This window comes from Pristiophorus japonicus, chromosome 17 (assembly GCF_044704955.1).
Source record: "Pristiophorus japonicus isolate sPriJap1 chromosome 17, sPriJap1.hap1, whole genome shotgun sequence".
NCBI lineage: Eukaryota > Metazoa > Chordata > Chondrichthyes > Pristiophoridae > Pristiophorus > Pristiophorus japonicus.
The window spans coordinates 70,785,274-70,808,776 of record NC_091993.1 but is presented as its reverse complement, the minus strand read 5'-3'; the positions used below and the strand labels follow the sequence as shown (position 1 = coordinate 70,808,776).

General features: G+C 48.4%; 1 protein-coding gene across 4 annotated transcripts in view; it reads right to left on the bottom strand.

Moving 5' to 3' along the window:
• Positions 1-6,089: 6,089 nt before the first annotated feature.
• The window catches only part of LOC139227784 (tubby-related protein 3-like), a 191,424-nt gene continuing 174,010 nt past the window's right edge, over positions 6,090-23,503 (bottom strand). For all 4 annotated transcript variants that reach the window (XM_070858823.1, XM_070858824.1, XM_070858826.1 and 1 more), the window contains 4 exons: positions 17,110-17,218; positions 15,098-15,196; positions 10,926-11,097; positions 6,090-7,562 (listed from right to left, as the gene is read on the bottom strand). In XM_070858823.1, the coding sequence (XP_070714924.1) occupies positions 7,429-7,562; positions 10,926-11,097; positions 15,098-15,196; positions 17,110-17,218 (514 nt within the window). In that variant the 3' untranslated portion in view covers positions 6,090-7,428. The remainder of the gene's footprint in view (positions 7,563-10,925; positions 11,098-15,097; positions 15,197-17,109; positions 17,219-23,503) is intronic.

Sequence of the window (23,503 nt, the reverse complement as noted above, 5' to 3'; positions counted from 1 at the left end):
GCTGAAGAGGTCAAAATGCGTCTTCATGGCAACAGAAATGGAGTTTTTGGGGAGAAAGATCGCGGCGGATGGCATTCGGCCCACAGACGCTAAGACAGAGGCTATCAGGAACGCGCTCAGGCCACAGAACGTCATGGAGCTGCGGTCGTTCCTGGGACTCCTCAACTATTTTGGTAACATCCTACTGGGGTTAAGCACCCTCTTAGAGCCCCTGCATGTGTTATTGTGTAAAGGTGAGAACTGGGTATGGGGAAAAAACCAAGTAATTGCTTTTGAGAAAGCCAGAAACATTTTATGCTCCAACAAGCTGCTTGTATTGTATAACCCGTGTAAAAGACTTCTGCTAGCATGTGACGCATCGTCGAACGGAGTCGGGTGTGTATTACAATAAGCTAACGTTGCGGGGAAGTTGCAACCTGTCGCCTATGCTTCCAGGAGCTTGTCTAAGGCTGAGAGGGCCTACAGCATGATTGAGAAAGAGGCATTAGCATGTGTGTTCGGGGTAAAGAAATTGCATCAGTATCTGTTTGGTCTCAAATTTGAGCTGGAAACCGATTACAAACCCCTCACATCCCTGTTCGCTGAAAACAAGGGGATAAATACTAATGCCTCAGCCCGCATACAAAGGTAGGCATTCACGCTATTAGCGTATAACTATATCATCTGCCACAGGCCAGGCACCGAGAACTGTGCGGATGCTCTCAGTCGGCTACCATTGCCCACCACGGGGGTGGAAATAGCGCAGCCTGCAAACTTGTTGATGGTGGCGCAGCCCGCAGACTTGTTGGTGGTCATGGAAGCATTTGAAAATGATAAATCGCCTGTCACGGCCCACCAGATTAGGACTTGGACCAGCCAAGATCCTCTGCTGTCCATAGTAAAAAAACTGTGTACTGCATGGGAGCTGGGCCAACATCTCCGTTGAAATGCAAAAGCTAATCAAGCCGTTCCAGCGGCAAAAGGACGAGCTGTCCATTCAGGCAGACTGCCTGTTGTGGGGTAACTGCATAGTGCTGCCCAAAAAGAGCAGGGAGACGTTCATCTCGGATCTCCACAGCACACACCCGGGTATAGTAATGATGAAAGCGATAGCCAGATCCCATGTGTGGTGGCCTGGTATCAACTCTGACTTAGAGTCCTGTGTACGGCAATGCAGCGTATGTGCTCAGTTGAGCAACGCGCCCAGAGAGGCACCACTAAGTTTGTGGTCCTGGCCCTCCAGACCATGGTTGAGGATCCATGTCGACTATGCAGGCCCGTTTCTCGGTAAAATGTTCCTGGTGGTGGTGGACGCTTTTTCAAAATGGATTGAATGTGAAATAATGTCGGGAAGCATCGCCACCGCCACCACTGAAAGCCTGAGGGCCATGTTTGCCACCCACGGCCTGCCTGACATACTGGTCAGTGACAACGGACCATGTTTCACCAGTGCCGAATTTAAAGAATTCATGATCCGCAATGGGATCAAACATGTCACCTCGGCCCCGTTTAAACCAGCCTCCAATGGGCAGGCAGAGCAGGCAGTACAAACAATCAAACAGAGCCTTAAACGAGTCACAGAAGTCTCGCTCCAAACCCGCCTGACCCGAGTACTGCTCAGCTACCGCACGAGACCCCACTCGCTCACAGGGGTGCCCCCGGCTGAGCTACTCATGAAAAGGACACTTAAAACCAGACTCTCGCTGGTTCACCCCAACTTGCATGATCAAGTAGAGAGCAGGCGGCAGCAACAAAATGTTCGCGCCACTGTATCACGGGAAATTGATCTGAATGACCCTGTGTATGTGCTAAACTATGAACATGGTCCCAAGTGGATCGCGGGCATGGTGATAGCTAAAGAAGGGAGTAGGGTGTTTGTAGTCAAACTAGACAATGGACAAATTTGCAGAAAGAACCTGGACCAAACGAGGCTGCGGTTCACAGACTGCCCTGAACAACCCACAGCAGACACCACCTTTTTTGAGCCCACTATACACCCAAAGGATCAACGACACCACGCCGGACCAGGAAATCAAACCCATTACGCCCAACAGCCCAGCAAGGCCAGGCTCACCCAGCAGCCCTGCAGGGCAAACAACATGCCAGCCCAGCGAGGGCACAGCCAACACACCAGAACAGACATTTGTACCGAGGCGGTCCACCAGGGAAAGAAAGGCTCCCGACCGCCTCACCTTGTCAATAGTTTTCACTTTGACTTTGGGGGGGGGGGAGTGATGTTGTGTATCTGTAAAGCATGCACTCCCATATTCCGCAACCAGGGAGTGCATCCCCTGAAGTCCCAAGGGATCCCAGCATCCCTTGGGAGCACTGTATATAAGCTGGCCCCTAAGGCCTGTTCCTCACTCTGGAGTGTCTTAATAAAGACTGAGGTCACTGTTACATTAACCTCCCTGTGTGCAGTCCCATTTGTGTTTGGAATACAACAGTGACATTGTACCCTGCGTAAACTTGAGGTCATCCAAAACTCGGCAGCCCGTGTCCTAACTCGCACCAAGTCACGATCACCCATCACCCCTGTGCTCGCTGACCGACATTGGCCCCCGGTTAAGCAACGCCTTGATTTCAAAATTCTCATCCTTGTTTAAAAATCCCTCCAGGGCCTCACCCCTCCCTATCTCTGTAATCTCTTTCAGCCTCACAACCCCACGAGACATCTGCACTCCTGAAATTCTGCCCTCTTGAGCATCCCTGATTATAATCGCTCAACCATCGGTGGTTGTGCCTTCAGCTGCCTGGGCCCTAAGCTCTGGAACTCCCTCCCTAAACCTCTCTGCCTCGCTCTCTCTCTTTCCTCCTTTAAGACGCTCCTTAAAACCTACCTCATTGACCAAGTCTGCCGTAATTTCTTCTTGTGAGGCTCAATGTCAAATTTCAGTCTTATAACACTGCTGTGAAACACCTTGGGACGTTGTACGACGTTAAAGGCGTTATATAAATACAAGTTGTTGTTGTTTTCTCTGCTCTCCCAAGCTGGCATTGCCCCACAGTGTCACTGTCACACCTGGTGGAGATGAATGTAGCCCCATCTGCTGGCACAGCTGGTGTACTGCATGGTTCGCTGGTCCTGTTATTAATTGACAGCAGAAGACTTCACTCGTAAATTATTTTCTATATTGTTTATATGCACCATTGATCACTGTAACTGAGCAGCCTCGGGCACATTCAGCTTTTCACATGGCAGCTTTCATGTGGCCCAAGTTACATCTTGTAGATCAATCATTAAAAGGCCTGTTGGATCAATGGCAAATCCCAGATTCCCAAATCCCTCCTCACAGATCGAGGAACTGTACAGTCAGCTCTGTGGGGAGATGATCTCTCCACCCTGGGGCATATTTAACAAGCTGATCTGATGAGTGGATACACGTGTCTGTGTTTCAATCCTGAGCGGTCTTGTGCTGTAGAAACCTATGGGCCGAAGCCAACTGTGCAGGTCCAAATAACAAGAACAACTTGCATTTATATAGTGCCTTTAATGTAATAAAATGTCACAAGGCGCATCACAGGAGCGTTATAAAACAACATTTGACACTGAGCCACATAAAGAGAAATTAGGGTAGATGACTAAAAGCTTGGTTAAAGAGGTAGTTTTAAGGAGTGTCTTAAAGGTGGAGAGAGAGAGAGAGGTAGAGAGGTGGAGAGGTTTAGGGAGGGAGTTCCAGAGCTTGGGGCCTAGTCAGCTGAAGGTTGACCACCGATGGTGGAGCAATTAAAATCAGGGATGCTCAAGAGGCCAGAATTAGAGGAGCACAGATATCTCGGAGGGATGTAGGGCTGGAGGAGATTACAGAGATTGGGAAGGGGTGAGGACGGGGAGGGTTTTGAAAACAAGGATGGGAATTTTAAAATCGAGATGAAAAGAGTAGGGGGAAAAGATGAGGTAAATCGTGTAACGGCAGTCTGGGTTTTAAAAGCCTTCCTCAGGAAGAAAGGTTGACTGAGGAGATAAGCAGCGCGACAGTTTTGAGATAACTGGTAACGTCAGAGCGGGTGACGATGGAATGAATCTCCATTTGAACAGAGGACGCAGGGAGCAGAAAAAATGTACAGGACATTATCATTGCAACTTAGGAGTAGGAAGAGAGGACAGTTCAGAGGAGCACAGACACTGTTCGAATCGGTAAAATAAAGAGACACAAAAAAAGACTGAGATGGAGAAAGGAGATTTTGGAAGTTGTGAGGGAGAGCAAGCTGGTCCTGTATCATGTTCAGCGGCATGAGAAGAGCTGGTGCAGAGATGTGCCTTACTGCCTATAGAAATAGAATTGAACGCTTGGATGGCCATGGGGAGTCTACAGAGGTCAGAGTTACTAGTGTGACCAATCCCCATAGCGGCCCAATATATCTGCATCTGTTTGTTCTTCCCAGTTTCCGTTAAGTCACAGAAGTTCCAATCCGTATGGTTGTGCAGGGACCATTCTACACACTGTCTCACTGTGTTACCCACGCAAAGATATACTTGCACACACATGGACACACATACCCACACACACAAACGCGCGCACACACACGGACACACGGCAGGGACCAGGAACAGGAGCTCTGCCTGGTATTCTCCACTCTAGCCCAGGGATGCATAACGTAATAGCAATGTCCATACTGCTACCCAATCAAATCAGCAGGAGACCAGGAACTAGTCCTGGGCCTGCCCAGCCTGTTTAGTTCAGCTACGCATCGGAGAGAGTCATTGGGCCATGAGGAGGGTTCACTGGACCGTGGGGGAGACTGGGCTGTGGGGAGACTGGGCCATGAGGGGGGGTCACTGGGCCATTGGGGGGGGGGTTCACTGGGCCATGAGGGGGGGTCACTAGGCCGTGGGGGGGGGGGGGTCACTAGGCCATGGGGGAGACTGGGCCATGGGGGAGAGGAGCTCCTGGTTTCCCTGTACATATTTGTCCCTGTGCCCAAAGGCGATCCAAATATCAGTTTGCCCAAATAAAGGGCATCTAATAAAGAGACCCCAGCCCACAGCCCCCACCCTGTCCTGCAGCTGTGTGTGCGGGTACTGAGCTTCCCACCTGTCCCACGAGCACATCACTGGGAGGGATTTCCCTGCCTCGTAAGCTCCCACTTTCTCTTGCTGTGAGTTTGTGCCAATGTTTTGTGGCCTGTCGGGCTTGCCTTACTGAGGATGTGGGGCCAGTGCGATGACCCGGTGCACAGACAGGGTCAGGATGCTTGGATACTGCGTGCAGGAGGCCGGAGTCAGCAGAGCAAGTCCGTGCCGCCTGGGGGAGAAATTCAGCTGCTTAGCGCGCGTCCCATTAGTGCCTGGGGCGGGGTACCGGGCGCCGTGGGGTGAGCGACCGGGTGCGGAGAATGCAGCAATACCTGCGATCCTCAGTGCCGGTTTAGCACCAACGCTTATCGCCTGGCCCTCTAGCGCCTCGCAGATTGTGACGTCATAAAGTGCCCTGCGCTCCGTTACCGCCCCGGATGTGAAATTGCCTCCCGCCCCCTGCTGTATCGCCAAGCGTGAACAACGGCAGGAAGAGGAGGCGTTGTCACCTCGGCTGGCCACTGGGGGAGCGCTAATTAAAGGCAATGATTTTCAGGTAGGCCAACCTTTATTCTTTGCACCAGTCTGGTGCCTGCTGAATGTTTTCCATGTTTTATTGCTGTGCGATGTCCCAGCCTTCCACTGTGTGAGAGTGTTTGGGGCTATCATGGCAGTCGCGCAGGTCACCTGGCAACGCAGAAATGCCGATGAGTAGGTTGTGCACTATCGTTGCCCCTACCCTTTAAGCGCGGGAAGCAGTCTCTGATGCTGTTAGCGATGGGCTCCACATTGTTCTGCCGCTAGCGCCCTGCTCTCGGACTTTAGCGGCCCGAGAGAAGTGGTTAGCGCTTGATTTAACGCTCCATTTCCCTCTTGGAGTGCTAAAGCTGAATTTCCCGGCAGGAGCGAATCATTAGGGCCTGGTGTTACTGTTTGTACTTTGCAAAAGTTAACGCCCCCAACTGGGGCACAACAGAATTTCTACCCCAGGTGTCCCAATTCTCCACCGCAGTAAATAAATCTCATAATATTTCAAAGGAAATGATAATTGTTAGGAATAAATACTCAAGTCGGCGTGGCGATTTAACGGCTGGTTTTATTTCAGGCTCTGGAACATTCTCCGCCAAGGTGTAACATTCGGGAGCACGGTGAGAGCCTGGTGTTCTACAGAATGCCAGGGCGCCCTCTGGTGTCCCACGAACAAGGTGCAAGTACAATACATGTCAATGGGCAGCACTTCCATTAAACACTCCTAATGGGCTGCAGTCCTTCGGGACCACCCTTGGAGAAAGCAGCCATTTGATTCCTGCTCCCTGGGGAGGAGTTTACTATTGCCCTCAGGTGGTTGGTCTCTCTCACTGGTGGAGGATACACCCCCAATCGTTTTACCCCGGCTCTCTCTGACAGATACTGACTGATTTGCTGCGATAGATCGCCAGCATTTGCAGTTTTCCTTTATAATTTCCACCGGCTTAACAGCTCTTTTGAGAGGACGCTGTGAACCCCTTGAAGTGAAAGAGGTGCACTTTTTCCTGAGATTACTCCCTCAGTCTCTGCCCGGAAGACATGCTGGTGTGCCGCTATTAAAATAATTCGCATTGTCTCGCTTGGTGAAGCCTGTGGTTTTGTATCTCCGTCCCCCCAGGAGCCACACTGGCATCACTGATGGGAATGAACACCCCCCGGGGAGTGGCTCCATTCATGCCAGGGGTGGGAGGAGGGGTCCTTCAACTTCAGAAGAGCCAGTTGATGTGGAGCCACTTCAGCCCCCCTCGCCCTCCCTGGAAACATGCTGGCGATATAATGGGTGGGGCAGGGCACTGGTTAACGCACTTGCGTAAAATACTGCGGTGTGTTATTTTAAAATCGTGTGTGAAAGAGACTTTCCACGAACACGTTAAGCAGAGAATGTTAAACTCCCAGTATGCCGCACACCAAGGCTGGACTCTGGTGCCCGATTATATTGCCAGCTCTAATGAATGAGAAAATGTTTGCCAAAGCACAAAACATACAGGTAGGTGCTTGACATCATCACAGATACTCTGCTGCTGAGGAAAATTAGAAAAAGACATTAAAAAATTAGGGATATGAACTAAAAATATTATATAAGTTAGGGTTATTAATTAAAAATATCATTCTATTATTCTCCTCTCCAACCTCATAATATTGACTCAATGTGCAAAAAAACACCAAAGTGTTGCCTCCATTTTGGAAACCGTGCGTTCCAGTCACACAGTTTTACCAGGGAGCCAAGTACTTCTTTAGTTCCAAGTTCTATTGCCCTGGCCAGTCCACGAGAAAACTCTCACACAACATTGCAGACATGCTAGCCACCGACATTGTCTCTTTATTCTAAAACTAGTCTTACATCTTAAGTAAAGCGCACTTCAGTAGCGATGTCCGTGCTGTGTGTGCGGGGTGGGCCGCACGGGTCATTCACACGCCAGCTTCCCGTCGAAGCTGGAGAGGGCGATGGCGAAGGCCTGGACAGCACACATCGGGTAGCTGTAATCCATGGTGAACGCATCGTCCGCCACACGTCCAAACTGCATCACAATGTAGTCAGCTGGGAGCGACAGAAGAAGCAGAGGCTGGTTTTACACCGACAGACAATGCATTCAAACCCTCACTGAACAGCTTTTAAAATGGTCATCCTCATCCCTCGAGGGAGCGCTCAAAAAATAATGTTATTCATTGTCCCCTTCCCCTCCCTTGGGTCACCAACCCTCCAGGATTGTCCAGGAGACTCCAGGAATTAAAGATTACTCTCCTGCTGTAATGCATTTGCTTCATGGGTTGTTGGCTTAAGAATTCATTGCAGCACATTGCTATTAAGAACTAGTTGGTTTATTAGCAAAAGGTTTAACAATCACACTACACATTACCAGTTCATCCACCAGGCTCACAACTGCCTGCCTCATCGTGAATGACCTAGGCTCCATTGACTGGGGTTTTATTAAGTCTTGTGAAGATCATGTGACTGGCTCAGCCATTCACAATGCAACAGCTCTACAAATCTGTGCGCGTTCTCGCAGGTGCATAGATTACAGCAAAAAAATGGTGTGCTTCTTAATTTTATTTTGAACACTTTCATTTATTAGTTATAAAAATATTAGAGATTGGATGAAAAGGGCTGTTTGATTGACAGTCAAGAATCATCCAATTGTATAACCAATTGGCATGGGAAGGCAGAACCCCTGAGGATGGATGTGTCGGGCGACCAATAGCGGGCGTGTGGGGGCAGGGCGAGGGGAAATGAGAGGTCATGTGACGAGACCTCCAGGAATGTCGCCACCCAGGGTTGGTAACGCTCTCCCCTCCCCCCCGCCTCGCCCCAGAACTGAAGGGTCAGATGATTCCTGTCACATGGCTACAGGCTCTGGTATCTCACCTAAGGGGCCACTCTTTCCGTGCGAGCCTAGGCAGCAAGTTTCAGCAAGCTGCTTCACCAGGGGAGGGAGAACATAAGAACATAAGAAATAGGAGCAGGAGTAGACCATACGGCCACTCGAGCCTGCTCCACCATTCAATAAGATCATGGCTGATCTGATCATGGACTCAGCTCCACTTCCCCGCCTGCTCCCCATAACCCCTTATCCCCATATCGATTAAGGAACTGTCTATTTCTATTTTAAATTTATTCAATGTCCCAGCTTCCACATCTCTCCGAGGCAGCGAATTCCACAGATTTACAACCCTCTGAGAGAAGAAATTTCTCCTCATCTCAGTTTTAAATGGGTGACCCCTTATTCTAAGATCATGCCCTCTAGTTCTAGTCACCCCCATCAGTGGAAACATCCTCTCTGCATCCACGTTGTCAAGCCCCCTCATAATCTTATATGTTTCAATAAGATCGTCTCTCATTCTTCTGAACTCCACTGAGTAGAGGCCCAACCTACTCAACCTTTCCTCATAAGTCAACCCCCTCATCCCCGGAATCAACCTAGCGAACCTTCTCTGAACTGCCTCCAAAGCAAGTTTATCCTTTCGTAAATATGGAAACCAAAACTGCACGTATTCCAGGTGTGGCCTCACCAAACCTTGTATAGCTGTAGCAAGACTTCCTTGCTTTTATACTCCATCCCCTTTGCAGTAAAGGGCCTTCCTGATCACTTGCTGTACCTGCATACTAACCTTTAGTGTTTCATGCACAAGTACCCCCAGGTCCCGCTGTACTGCGGCACTTTGCAATCTTTCTTCATTTAAATAATAACTTGTTTTGATTTTTTCTGGAAAAGTGCATGACTTCACACTTTCCAACATTATACTCCATCTGCCAAATTTTTGCCCACTCACTTAGCCTGTCTATGTCCTTTTGCAGATTTTGTGTGTCCTCCTCAAACATTGCTTTTCCTCCCATCTTTGTATCGTCAGCAAACTTGGCTACATTACACTCAGTCCCTTCTTCCAAGTCATTAATATAGATTGTAAATAGTTGGGGTCCCAGCACTGATCCCTGCGGCACCCCACTAGTTACTGGTTGCCAACCAGAGAATGAACCATTTATCCCTACTCTCTGTTTTCTGTTCGTTAGCCAATCCTCTATCCATGCTAATATATTACCCCTAACCCCGTGAACTTTTATCTTGTGCAGTAACCTTTTATGTGGCACCTTGTCAAATACCTTCTGGAAGTCCAAATACACCACATTCACTGGTTCCCTTTTATCCACCGTGTTCGTTACATCCTCAAAGAATTCCAGCAAATTTGTCAAACATGACTTCCCCTTCATAAATCCATGCTGACTCTGCCTGACCGAATTTTGCTTTTCCAAATGTCCTGTTACTGCTTCTTTAATAATGGACTCCAACATTTTCCCAACCACAGATATTAGGCTAACTGGTCTATAGTTTCCTGGGGAGTCACCAAAGCCCTCGCTCGATGTGACAAATGGCGGCAGGAGTCAGGGGGCATCCATCTGGAGCGGGAATCCTAGCTGAATTTCTGTCCCTCACCCCCCCTGCCCCCCGCCCTAGTTCCTCCGTGCTGAGAGCAATTGTACTGTTCCCACTGCCACTTGCAGCTCAGATCAACCAAGCGGGGAGGGAGCCCAGCATCTTCGAGTCAATGCTGAAATGACCACCTCCTCATCCCGTCAGTGATTGCGCCTGGAACCTGAACTGATCCAAATGTGGCCAACATCCACGCATACTCGCGGAGACCTGAGAGGACCCGTGGTGCGTCTGGCTAATTTTGTGAATGAAAGGCGAGTGAGATGTGAGCGAGATATCACTCAGGGATGCCATACTACTGTGGCACTTTGAAGCAGTAATGTGAGGCAGGGTGGAATTATGGCTTTGCGATTGGGAACAGTCATGTAGTGGTTATGTCAGAGAATAATAATCCAGTAAGCGTGAGTTCAAGTCCCACTATGGCAGACTGAGAGTTTGGATGTAGTAAAACGATGATCAATGTAAGTGACCATGACTCTATCAGATTGTTGTAAAAAGCCGACAAATTCGTTCATGCTCTATGGGGAAGGAAACCTGCCGTCCTTACACAGTCTGGCCCATACGTGACTCCAGTCCCACGCTAACGTGGTTGACCCGTAACTGCCCTCTGGCGTGCCCGAGCCAGCCGCTCAGTTGTAACAAACTGCTCCCAGCAGTTTAAGAAGTTGGCTCACTGCCATCTTCTCGTAGACAGCAGGGGATGGGCAATAAATGCTGGCCTGGCCAGCGACGCCCACATCGCGAGGATGAAGTTATTAAAAGCATGCGCACTGCCGATCTCCCAGACACAGCTTTGTCGCTGGAGGGGAGAGGCTGACTGGAAGACCAGTCACTCTCCAAAGACAGGGGAGGAGAGGGCCGAAAAACTGCAACCTGAGAACAGAGGCAGTCGCAGTGTCAAACAACAGTGCTGCTTTACAAAGACCTTAATGTTCCAGCACTCGCTGTAAGCACGCCGGATCGGAGATGGAACTCACCATCGTTCTCATGGACAATCTGGAAATTTTTCACTGAGGCGTGCGTCACTCTCCCGTAGAAGTTCAACACGTAGGACTGAGTATCGTCGTTCCACACTGGGGTCTTGTTGTGCAGTTCGATTAAGTTCTCCGCATTTTTATTTTGCCATCTCGAGAGCAGGCCCTCTTTGTCCTAATGGGATGACCACATTTCTTTAGCGGGCAACAGGCATCGGCTCACGTTCCTCTCCAAACACAGGCCCCACCACACCCAACAACCGGGGGACAACAATTCGGGCGCAAACCTTCAGCTCAGTGCCAAGGGCAGAATGTGAGGCCGAATGTGCTGGGGGTTCAGGGGCTGCTCCAGGCCGCCACAAGCTGGGACTTGTTACTTTACTCTGCTTGATACAAAATGTAAACTGATTGATGAGGGGCGTGCGTGTACTTCACAGAATCTGGGCAATTGTTTAGAAATGGGGTGGAATAGTTTACTACAGTGTGGGGAGGGGGGGGCGGTGAATGGTTTACTCCAGTGTTGGGGGGGGGGGGGTGCAGTGAATGGTTTAGTCCAGTGTGGGGGTGGTGGGGGCAGTGAATGGTTTAGTCCAGTGAGAGGCGAGGTGGGGGTTTAAAAAATTGGTTTCTGGGATGTGGGCGTTGCTGGCAAGACCGGCATTTATTGCCCATTCCTAATTGCCCTTGAGAAGGTGGTGGTGAGCTGCCTTCTTGAACCGCTGCAGTCTGTGTGGTGAAGGTACTCCCACAGTGCTGTTAGGGAGGGTGTTCCAGGATTTTGACCCAGCGAAGATGAAGGAACGAAGATAAATGTCCAAGTCAGGATGGTGTGTGACTTGGAGGGGAACGTGGAGGTGATGGTGTTCACATGCGCCTGCTGCCCGTGTCCTTCTAGGTGACAGAGGTCGTGGGTTTGGGAGGTGCTGCCGAAGAAGCCTTGGCAAATTGTTGCAGTGCATCTTGTAGATGGTACACACTGCAACCACGATGCGCCGGTGATGGAAGGAGTGAATGTTTAAGGTGGTGGATGGGGTGCCAATCTCGTGGGCTGCTTTGTCCTGGATGGTGTCGAGCTTCTTGAGTGCTGTTGGAGCTGCACTCATCCAGGCAAGTGGAGAGTATTCCATCACACACCTGATTTGTGCCTTGTAGATGGTGAAAAGACTTTGGGGAGTCAGGAGCTGAGACACTCACCGCAGAATACCCAGCCTCTGACCCGCTCTTGTAGCCACAGTATTAATGTAGCTGGTCCAGTTACATTTCTGGTCAATGGTGACCCCCAGGATGTTGATGGCACGGAATTCAGCGATGGTAATGCCTTTAAACATCAAGGGGAAGTGGCTGGATTCTTTTTGTTGGAGATAGTCATTGCCTGGCACTTGTGTGGCGCAAATGTTACTTGCCACTGAACAGCCCAAGCCTGAATGTTGTCCAGGTCTTGCTGCATTTGGGCACGGATTGCTTCATTATCTGAGGAGCTGCGAATAGAACTGAACACTGCAATCATCAGTGAATATTCCCACTTCTGACCTTATGATGGAGGGAAGGTCATTGATGAAGCAGCTGAAAATGGTTGGGCCTATGTCATTGCCCTGGGGAACTCCTGCAGTGATATCCTGGGGCTGTGATGATTGACCTCCAACCACCACAACCATCTTCCTTTGTGCTCGGTATGACTCCAGCCAGTGGAGCGCTTTCCCCGATTCCCATTGAGTTCAGTTTTACTAGGGCTCCTTGATGCCACACTCGGTCAAATGCTGACTTGATGTCAAGGGCAGTCACTCTCACCTCACCTCCAAAATTCAGTTATTTTGTCTATGTTTGGACCAAGGTTGTAATGAGGTCTGGAGCCAAGTGGTCCTGGCGAAACCCAAACTGAGCATCAGTGAGCAGGTTATTGGCGAGTAAGTGCCGTTTAATAACACTGTTGACAACACCTTCCATCACTTTGCTGATGATTGAGAGTAGACATGGGGCAGTAATTGGACAGGTTGGATTTGTATGGCTTTTTGTGGACAGGACATACCTGGGCAGTTTTACACGTTGTCGGATAGATGCCAGTGTTGTAGCAGCTTGGCTAGAAACGCAGTTAATTCCAGACCACAAGTCTTCAACACGACAGCCAAGATGTTTTCGGGGCCCATAGACTTTGCTGTATCCAGTGCGTCAGCCGTTTCTTGATTTCAAGTGGAATGAATCAGACTGACTTCTGTGATGGTGGGGACCTCAGCAGGAGGCCAAGATGGATCATCCACTCGGTGCTCCTGGCGGAACATGTTTGCAAACGCTTCAGCCTTGTCTTTTCCACTTGCGTGCTAGGCTCCGCCATCATTGAGGATGGGGATATTCATGGAGATTCCACCTCCCGTTAGTTGTTTAATAGCCCACCACCATCCACGACTAGGTGTGGCAGGACTGCAGAGCTTTGATCTAATCTGTTGATTGTGGGATCGCTTAGCCCTGTCTATGGCATGCTGCTTCCGCTGTTTAGCATGCATGTAGTCCTGTGTTACAGCTTCCCCAGGTTGGCACCTCATTTTTAGGTACGCCTGGTGCTGTTCCTGGCATGCTCTTCGACACTCCTCATTGAACCAGGATTGGTCCCCTGGCTTGATGGTAATGAGTGAGGGTTATGCCGGGCCATGAGGATACAGATTGTGGTGGAATACAATTCTGCTGCTGCTGATGGCCCACAGCACCTCATGGATGCCTATGGAGCTGCTAGATCTGTTCTGAATCTACCCCATTTAGCATGTTGGTAATGCCTCACAACACAATGGAGGGCGTCCTCAGTGTGAAGACAGGATTTCATCTGCGGTGGTCACTGCTGCCAATGATGTCATGGACAGATGCATCTGCGACAGGTAGATTGGTGAGGACGAGGTCAAGTAGGTTTTCCCCTTGTGTTAGTTCTCTCATCACCTGCCGCAGGCCCAGTCGGGCAGCTATGTCCCTCCAGACTCGGCCAGCTGTCTGTAGTGGTGCTATCGAACCGCCCTTATTGACAGACACTCCAGCAGGAGGCTGAATGGTTTACTCCAGTGTGGGGGAGGGGTGGGATGGTTTACTTCAGTGTGGGGGAGGGGTGGGATGTTTTACCACAGTGCGGGGGAGGGGTGGGATGGTTTACTCCAGTGCGGGGGAGAGGTGGGATGGTTTACTCCAGTGCGGGGGAGGGGTGGGATGGTTTACTCTGGTGCGGGGGAGGGGTGGGATGGTTTTTTCCTGTGTGGGGGAGGGGTGGGATGGTTTACTCCGGTGCGGGGGAGGGGTGGGATGGTTTACTCCGGTGCGGGGGAGGGGTGGGATGGTTTACTCCGGTGCGGGGGAGGGGTGGGATGGTTTACTCCAGTGTGGGGGAGGGGTGGGATGGTTTACTCCGGTGTGGGGGAGGGGTGGGATGGTTTACTTCAGTGCGGGGGAGGGGTGGGATGGTTTACTCCGGTGTGGGGGAGGGGTGGGATGGTTTACTCCGGTGCGGGGGAGGGGTGGGATGGTTTACTCCAGTGTGGGGGAGGGGTGGGATGGTTTTCTCCGGTATGGGGGAGGGGTGGGATGGTTTACCCCAGTGCGAGTGAGGGGTGGGATGGTTTACTCCAGTGTGGGGGAGGGATGGGATGGTTTACTCCGGTGCGGGGGAGGGGTGGGATGGTTTACTCCGGTGCGGAGGAGGGGTGGGATGGTTTAGTCCGGTGTGGGGGAGGGATGGGATGGTGTACTCCGGTGCGGGGGAGGGGTGGGATGGTTTACTCTGGTGCGGGGGAGGGGTGGGATGGTTTACTCCGGTGCGGGGGAGGGGTGGGATGGTTTACTCTGGTGTGGGATGGTTTACTCCGGTGTGGGGGAGGGGTGGGATGGTTTACTCTGGTGCTGGGGAGGGGTGGGATGGTTTACTCCGGTGCGGGGGAGGGGTGGGGTGGTTTACTCCGGTGCGGGGGAGGGGTGGGATGGTTTACTCCGGTGCAGGGGAGGGGTGGGATGGTTTACTCCAGTGCGGGGGAGGGGTGGGATGGTTTACTCTGGTGCGGGGGAGGGGTGGGATGGTTTACTTCAGTGGCAGGTAGTCTCCAGCAACATGTGGCCCTGGTATCTCGGATCAGAGCCGGGTTGAGGGACAAGGTGTTTGGTTAAAGGTAACAAAGAATGGGCACTTTTAATGTTTTGCTCCAACTCACGTTGCGCGGTCGGAAGGGAATGCGTTCCTGGTCCTCATCCATCGCTGGGATGATTACTGTCATCTTCCTGGGGCCTTTGAATCCAAGGACATTTGTCTCCTGTAAACAATTTACAACTTTGTGTGACGCTTCATTAAAACACACGGGCGCCACGTCGATCAGAACGCTGTAACATGTGCCCAGGTTCACGGTTTATCTGTCCGTACAAAGTCTCTCTGACTAAGTGTAAACCTTGCCCCACATTAAATCCCCTGATCTGACACTTCCAACATGGAGCAGGAGACAAATACAGCCTCAGTGTGAGGGGAGTCCAAGGGACAGAGGTTCAAAGTGTAGACCCTGTCTTGCTTCACAGAAGCTGTGATTGTGGCAATTGGGCCTTGTGGTCGCAATTTACAGGAGGGTCTCAATTCTGGATTGGCCCGAGGGTCAGCTGGAGAGAAACACGATAGTGGACCTCATAGGGTATCAGAGAGGAATTTTCCAATTTTTATTTTGCTAAGTGGCCTGTTTTTAAAATAACCCAGTTTTTCTGCCTCTCCCAGGAGATGACATGTCCTCGTGCAGGTGGGTTGTGTCTGTATTGTGAGGCCGAAGGATGGGCTGAATGGCCCAGTATGTTTTCATATGTTTATATGTCTTCAGTCGTTCCCATGTTGAACCCTGGTCATCTATAAGGAGGTACCTTTGAGGGTAACGCCCAATCGGTCCAGCCCAGCTGGTGGTCTCCTCCTCAAAGGAATCAGGATGTGCCAGGATGTGGGCAGGAAGCGCCAGGATTTGGGCAGGAAGTGGTAGGATGTAGGCCGGAAGTGGTAGGCTGTGGGCAGGAAGTGGTAGGATGTAGACAGGAAGTGGCAGGCTGTGGGCAGGAAATGCCAGGATGTGGGAAGGAAGTGGCAGGCTGTGGGAAGGAAGTGGCATGCTCAGGGTAGGAGCAGCAGGCTGGCAGTAGTTGCAGGGCCTGCTCATGACCTAGCAAGCGAAGGTCGAGCCTCAGAGCCATGTCTCATTGAGGAGGAGGCTGCCATCACGCTCACTCCTGCTGAGAATGTGAATAGAAGAGTTGTGAATGTGTCAGTTGAAAAGGATCATGGGAAGATAGCTAAAAGAAAATGTCAAGCTGTGATATTTGCAATGTCGACACAAAAAGGGGTTACTCAGAGTTGTGGTCAAACACGAGTTACGCGAAAAAGCAAAGTCAGGCATGAGTCAGACGAGGGGCTGCTATAACCAGCCGTAAAATAGGGAAATGCTATGTAAAACGAAACTATAAACACATCCCTGGAGCCCGCCCTATTTGGAGAGTTGTTAGCCTGCAATTGGGTATGCTATGGGGGAAGTCGACCAATGATTGTATAAACTGAGTGCCACTCAAATATGTTCTGCTGTAACAATGTATAAATATTGAGCTTTTGTACTGTTACGAGACTTGTCAAGAGAGAGGTGGACACGCTCAAATCGAGGGTATTCCCTTTATCTTAACAGGTCCCGGCCGGAGAATCTCGAATAAAGATCTTATGCTGCTAAGACTAAAAGTGTTCGTGTGTCAGTGAATTCGCTGAAACAGATTGAAGGGAAAAGAATCCAGTATCTACACTGCTACTGAGGTGGCCCTGAGATAGAGCCCTGGCTTAGGTCAGAGAAAGCACACATTAGGGTGGACTTTGTGATCAGTTGCCCAATGGCTGTAAAGTGGGCCTCCCTGATTCGGAGAACGGGTGCCGATGCATTGCAACAGATTTCTGCTCATTGCGTGCTCCGCCTCATTTCCTGCTCAGGGTTGGTATTGGTGCCAGACAATTGGCCAGTTTGCCGCTTAGGCACTGATGACATCATTTAGACATTCACATCACTTCCTGCTACCGTGTTTCCTGCGTTTTGGGACATCCCAAGGTCATGAAAAGTGCTATTGAAATGCAAGTCCTTGCTTTCTTTCTATGAAAGTATAATACAAGCCTACAGCTGGCGAAAGGTAATTTGGTAAGACAATCTCGTCTCTTGACACTTACGTAAACGACGGCTGAAATCTCCTGACGGACGTTGGAGCGATTGATCTTTCCCCTCTCAGGGTTGACCCCATTGTCAAACACTGTAAACTTGGTCCCCATCAGGTTCGACCTTAGAAAGTTCAAACAGACCGAAATAAAGCTGGGCTACACCAAGGGCCACTAATTATCAACACAGTCACAAAGGGAGCAAGGGAGAGAAAGAGTTCAAGAGGTGAGCATACGACCATTCAGGTAATGATGAATAGGGAAGGACAGTCTGGTCCATCCAGCCAGTCACGTGTATACCTTGTGTATGACAATATAAACAATCTGTCTCCATCCCATCCAAAACCATGTGATTCCCTGGGAGAGGCGACAAATCAGATAAAATCTCAGACCCCAAACAAAATCCGTCTACGACTACCCCCGCCTCCCCCCACCTTTACACGATCAAAACTAATCCAGGAGATGATTCCGGTGGTGACTAATGCCATACAGTATTTACCTTTTGTACAAGGTGATCCCTGCCCCAGCCAGAAACAGGTCTAGCCCTTGCTTGAAGGAATTCCATCGCACGAGACAGCAGCCTGGTCCAGAGGTCCACCATTCTCTGGGAAAAGACCCAAATCCTGACCTTATATAACGTGTGACCCCCTGGTCCTCCCGAACCACCTCCTACAGCAGACCAGGATAGTATTTTTGGTGAACCGAGCGCTGGATTTGTGTATCTGCTTGTGCGTGACAGAGCCACCCGCTACAGTAATGGACTAGTTTATGGAAGATGCCAAGGAGTGCTTCGTCACACCGCAGGTGATCAACAGTTGGATTTGGTCATTGGTAAGGTTGGAACATAAGAACATAAGAATTAGGAGCAGGAGTAGACCATTCGGCCCCTCGAGCCTGCTCCATCATTCAATGAGATCATGGCTGATCTTCTACCTCAACTCCACTTTCCTGCACTGTCCCCATATCCCTTGATTCCCTTAATATCCAAAAATCTAGCAATCTCCATCTTGAATATACTCAAAGACTGAGCATCCACAGCCCTCTGTCCTTCAGGATTTTTTCCAATAATTTTCCCATCACTGAGGTTAGGCTGACAGGCCTGTAATTACTCAGCCTATCCCTTTCTCCCTTCTTAAACAAGGGTTCCGCATTATCAATCTTCTAGTCCTCCGGCACCATGCCTAAATCCAAAGAGAACTGGAAAATGATGGTCAAAGCCTCTGCAATTTCCTCTTTTGCTACGCTCAACAGCCTGGGATGCATTTCATCTGGGCCTGGAGACTTATCCACTTTCAAAGCTGCTAAACCTCTTAATACCTCCTCTCTCATTATGTTTATTTCATCCAGAATATCACACTCCTCCTCCATAGCAATATTTGCATTACCTCTTTCCTTTGTGAAAACAGATGCAAAATATTCATTAAAAATCATACCAACATCTTCTGCCTCCACATAAAGATTACCCTCATGGTCTCTAATAGGCCCTACCCTTTCTTTAGTTATCCTCTTGATTTTAATATATTTATTGAATATCTTTGAGTTTTCCTTGATTTTAATTGCCAAGAATTTTTCATGCTCTCTCTTAGCATTCCTAATATCCTTTTTAATTTCACCTCTGAACTTCCTATATTCCTCCAGAGATTCTACAGTATTTAGCCCTCGGTATGTGACATAAGCTTCCCTTTTTTTCTTTTTCCTCCCCTATAGGACCCTAGACATCCAGGGGGCTCTAGAATTGTTATTCCCACCCTTTTGCTTTAAGGGCATATGTTTGACCTGAGCCTTTCGGATCTCCTCCTTGAATGCCTCCCGCTGTTCCAACACTGATTTACCCACAAGTAGCTGTTTCCAGTCCACTGTGGCCAAATCACTTCTCAACTTAGCAAAGTTATCTTTTCCCCAATTTGGGACTTTTATTCCTGGCCTATCCTTGTCCTTATCCATAACTACCTTGAATCTGACTGAATTATGGTCACTAGCACCCAAGTGCTCTCCCACTGATACCCCTTCCACCTGCCCAGCTTTATTCCCCAAAACTAAATCCAAAACCACCCCCTCTCTTGTTGGGCTTGTTACATACTGACTAAAAAAGTTATCTTGAATGCATTTTAGGAATTCCACACCCTCTATACCCTGCACACCATATTTGTCCCAATCAATATTAGGATAGTTGAACTCCCCTACTATTACTGCCCTATCGTTTTTGGACTTCAGAGATTTTCCTACATATTTGCTCTTCTATCTCCCTCCCACTGTTTGGGGGTCTATAATACATGCTCAGCAGTGTGATCGCCCCTTTTTTATTATTCAATTCGACCCATATGGCCTCGTTTGATGATCCCTCTCACATATCATCCCTCCTCATAGCTGTAATAGTTTCTTTAATCAATGCCGCGACCATTCCTCCTTTTTACCCCCTCTCTGTCTTGTCTAAAAATCCTGTAACCAGGAATATTGAGCTGCCAAACCTGCCCCTCTTTTAGCCATGTCTCTGTAATGGCTATAATGTCATACTCCCAAGTGTATACCTGTTCTCTCAGCTCAGTTTATTTGCTATACTCATTGCATTAAAGTATATATCATTTAACACAGGAAGACCTCCTTGATTACTACTTACTAACCCTTGTTTCCTCTGTCTTATAAATTTACTTTCTACATTCTTGCTTTGCAATTTCAGCTTTACTTCCTTCCCTATTGAATTTGTTCTCAGGTTCCCATCCCCCTGCCAAGTTAATTTAAACTCTCCCCAAAGCACTAGCAAAACTCCCTGTGAAATTCCATTTGCCTTTCTGATTACTTGCTGTACCTGCATATTAACTTTTTGTGTTTCATCCCTATGTACTGCAGCATTATGCAATTTTTCTCCAAATAATAATTTGCTTTTTTATTTTTTCTACCAAAAGTGGATAACCTCACACTTTCGCACATTATACTCCATCTCCCAAATTTTTGCCCACTCACTTAGCCTGTCTATATCCCTTTGCAGATTTTTTGTGTCCTCCACACAACTTGCTTTCCCACCATCTTTGCATCATCAGCAAACTTGGCTACATTACACTCGGTCCCTTCATCCAAGTCATTAATATAGATTGTAAATAGTTGAGGCCGCAGCACCAATCCCCATGGCACCGCACTAGTTAAAGTTTGCCAACGGGAAAATGACCCATTTATCCTGACTCTTTGTTTTCTTTTGGTTAACCAAACCTCTATCCATGCTAATATATTTATCCCAACATCGTAAACTTTTATCTTGTGCAATAACCTTTTATGTGGCACCTTATTGAATGCTTTCTGGAAATCCAAATACACCACATCAACTGGTTCCCCCTTATCTACCCTGCTCGTTACATCCTCAAAGAACTCCAGCAAGTTTGTCAAACATGATTTGCCTTTCATAAAACCATGCAGATTCTGCTTGACTGAATTATGCTTTTCCAAATGTCCCGCTACTGCTTCCTTAATAATGGACTCCAGCATTTTCCCAACGACAGATGTTAGGCTAACTGGTCTATAGTTTCCTGCTTTCTGTCTCCCTCCTTTTTTAAATAGGAGTGTTACCTTTGCAGTTTTCCAATTCGTTGGAACCTCTCCAGAATCCAGGGAATTTTGGTAGATCACAACCAATCCGCTATCTCTGCAGCCACTTCTTTTAAGACTCTAGGATGTAAGCCGTCAGGTCCAGGGGATTTGTCCACCTTTGGTCCCATTATTTTACTGAGTACTTCTTCAATAGTGATAGTAATTGTTTTAAGTTCCCCTCTCCCTATATCCCCTTGATTATCCACTATTGGGATGTTTTTAGTGTCTTCTACCTTGAAGACTGATACAAAATATCTGTTCAAAGTCTCTGCCATTTCCCTGTTCTCCATTATTAATTCCCCAGCCTCAACCTCAAAGGGACCAACATTTACTTTAGCCACTCTTTTCCTTTTTATGGGCCCAAATTTCCTCATGAGTTGCACTGTTTTTTTTGGTGTAACTTGATTTTTCTGGTGTATCCTTTTAGTTGCAAATATGGCCATTTAATTTGCGCCAGTGTAAGTGAGTTAGTTAGGTTTTTTGTTGGGTCAGTTTTTTTTTCCAAAAGGGGCAGTCCCAACCACTTACACCATTTATGCCAATTTGGCCAGAAAGAAGTTGTACTAAACTAATTTAGGGCAGTGTATGTGTCCACTTTTGTCCGCACAGAAAGACCTTACTTACAGTTAAGGAATCGGTGCAAGTAACTACATTTAAAGCATCACCAAGCACCAAACAAAGCACAAAAAGTAATAAGCAATTAATTAACACATAAAATATAAGGAACCCTGCCTCTAAAGCACCAAGACCAAAGTAATAAGCAATCAATAAATAACAAATAAAAAAATAGAAGGAACCCTGCACCTAAAGCACCAAAATCAATCAGTAAATAACAAATAAAAAATAGAAGTCCTACCTTAGGGAACACAGCGGGCCGCCGATGAGGGAGCCCTTTCAGCCAGGGCTAGGAGGGGTGGAGGGAGGGGGGGGGAGGTGAGGGAGTGGTGGAGAGAGGAGAGGGGGGGAGAGGAGGAGGTGGGTAGGGGGGCAAGGGGGTGAGAGGAGGGGGGAGGTGGATGTACCCTCTTGCGAATCACATCTAAACTGATGTCCAGCATGGCATCAAACACCTGCATGAATTCCCGGTTCATCTGGTCGAGAGTTACAAACCCAGACCCCCAGAAACTCTTCAGGAGTTTTACAATCAGGTCAGAGGCGTCGCCACTGGTGGACTCAAGAACCATCACCACGGGCCCCTCCCAGGCCAAAGTTCCAGCTTGATTTTCTGAAAGTGTTTCTAATCTGTAAATCCCCTAATTCAAGCCTGAAAGGAATCAACTCATCTTTTGACATGAAGGGAAGAAAACAATCAGATGACACATGTGCAGACTCTGACCGCCGATGAGAGAGCCCATTCGGCCTGGGCTTGGGACGGCGTGCTTCGGGCCCCTCCCACACAGCCTGCAGCGCGTGCTTGCAGAAACGGCCTGCCAGGAGCTACTGCACATGTGCACAGATTCTGGCTCCATCCCCAATCCATTGGACCACACTGCACCACGATGGCAGAGAGGCTGGGGAGCGGCCAGAATACGGAGGTCTTTTTTCGGCACACTTGGAGGCGGAGAAAAGCGACGCACTTCGAGTGAGGGTGCCAGAAAACAGGTTAGGGAAATTCTAGCCCTATATACCTGCAGAAACTTATACTATCTGTTTTTATATTTCTTGCTAGTTTACTTTCATAATCTGTCCTCCATCTCTTTATTATTTTCTGGTTTTTAAAAGTTTCCCAATCCTCTGGCCTCCCACTCGTCTTGGCCACTTTGTATGCCCTTGTTTTCAATGTGATACCATCCCTTATTTCCTTAGTTAGCCACGGATGGTTATCCCTTCTCTTACAGTCTTTCCTTCTCATTGGGATATATTTATGTTGAGAGTTATGAATTAACTCCTTAAATGTCCACCACTACTCATCAACCATCCCACACTTTAATCTATTTTCCCAGTCCACTTTAGCCAACTCTGCCTTCATACCTTTATAGTCTCCTTTATTTAAGCTTAGTACGCTGGTTTGAAATCCAACTTTCTCACCCTCCAACTGAATTTGAAATTCAACCATGCTATGATCACTCTTTCCTAGAGGATCCTTTACTATGAGATCATTTATTAATCCTGTCTCATTACACAGTAGCAGATCTAAGATAGCCTGCTTCCTGGTTGGTTCCACAACATACTGTTCAAGGAAACTATACCGGATACACTCTATGAACTCTTCCTCAAGGCTACCTTGGCCAATTTGATTTGTCTAATCAATATGAAGGTTCAAATCACCCATGATTATTGCCGTTCCTTTTTTGCAAGCCTCCATAGATTGTGAATAGCTGAGGCCCAAGCACCGATCCTTGCGGTACCCCACTAGTTACAGCCTGCCAACCCAAAAATGATCCGTTTATTCCTACCCTATATTTTCTGTTCATTAATCAATTCTCAATCCATGCTAGTATATTACCCCAAATCCCATGAGCCCTCATTTTGTTCAATAACCTCTTGTGTGGAACCTTATTGAATGCCTTCTGAAAATCCAAATACACCACATCCCTTATCTATTCTGCTAGTTACAAATTCAAAAAACTCTTAACAGAGTTGTCAAACATGATTTCCCTTTCATAACTCCATGTTGACTCTGCCCAATCCTATTATTATTTTCAAAATGCCCTGTTACCACATCCTTAATAATAGATTCTAGCATTTTCCCTACGACTGATGTCAGACTAACTGGTCTGTAGTTCCCCGTTTTCTCTCTCCCTCCTTTCTTAAATAGCGGGGTTACATGAGTTACCTTCCAATCTGCGGGAACCGTTCTAGAATCTATGGAGTTTTAGAAGATGACAAC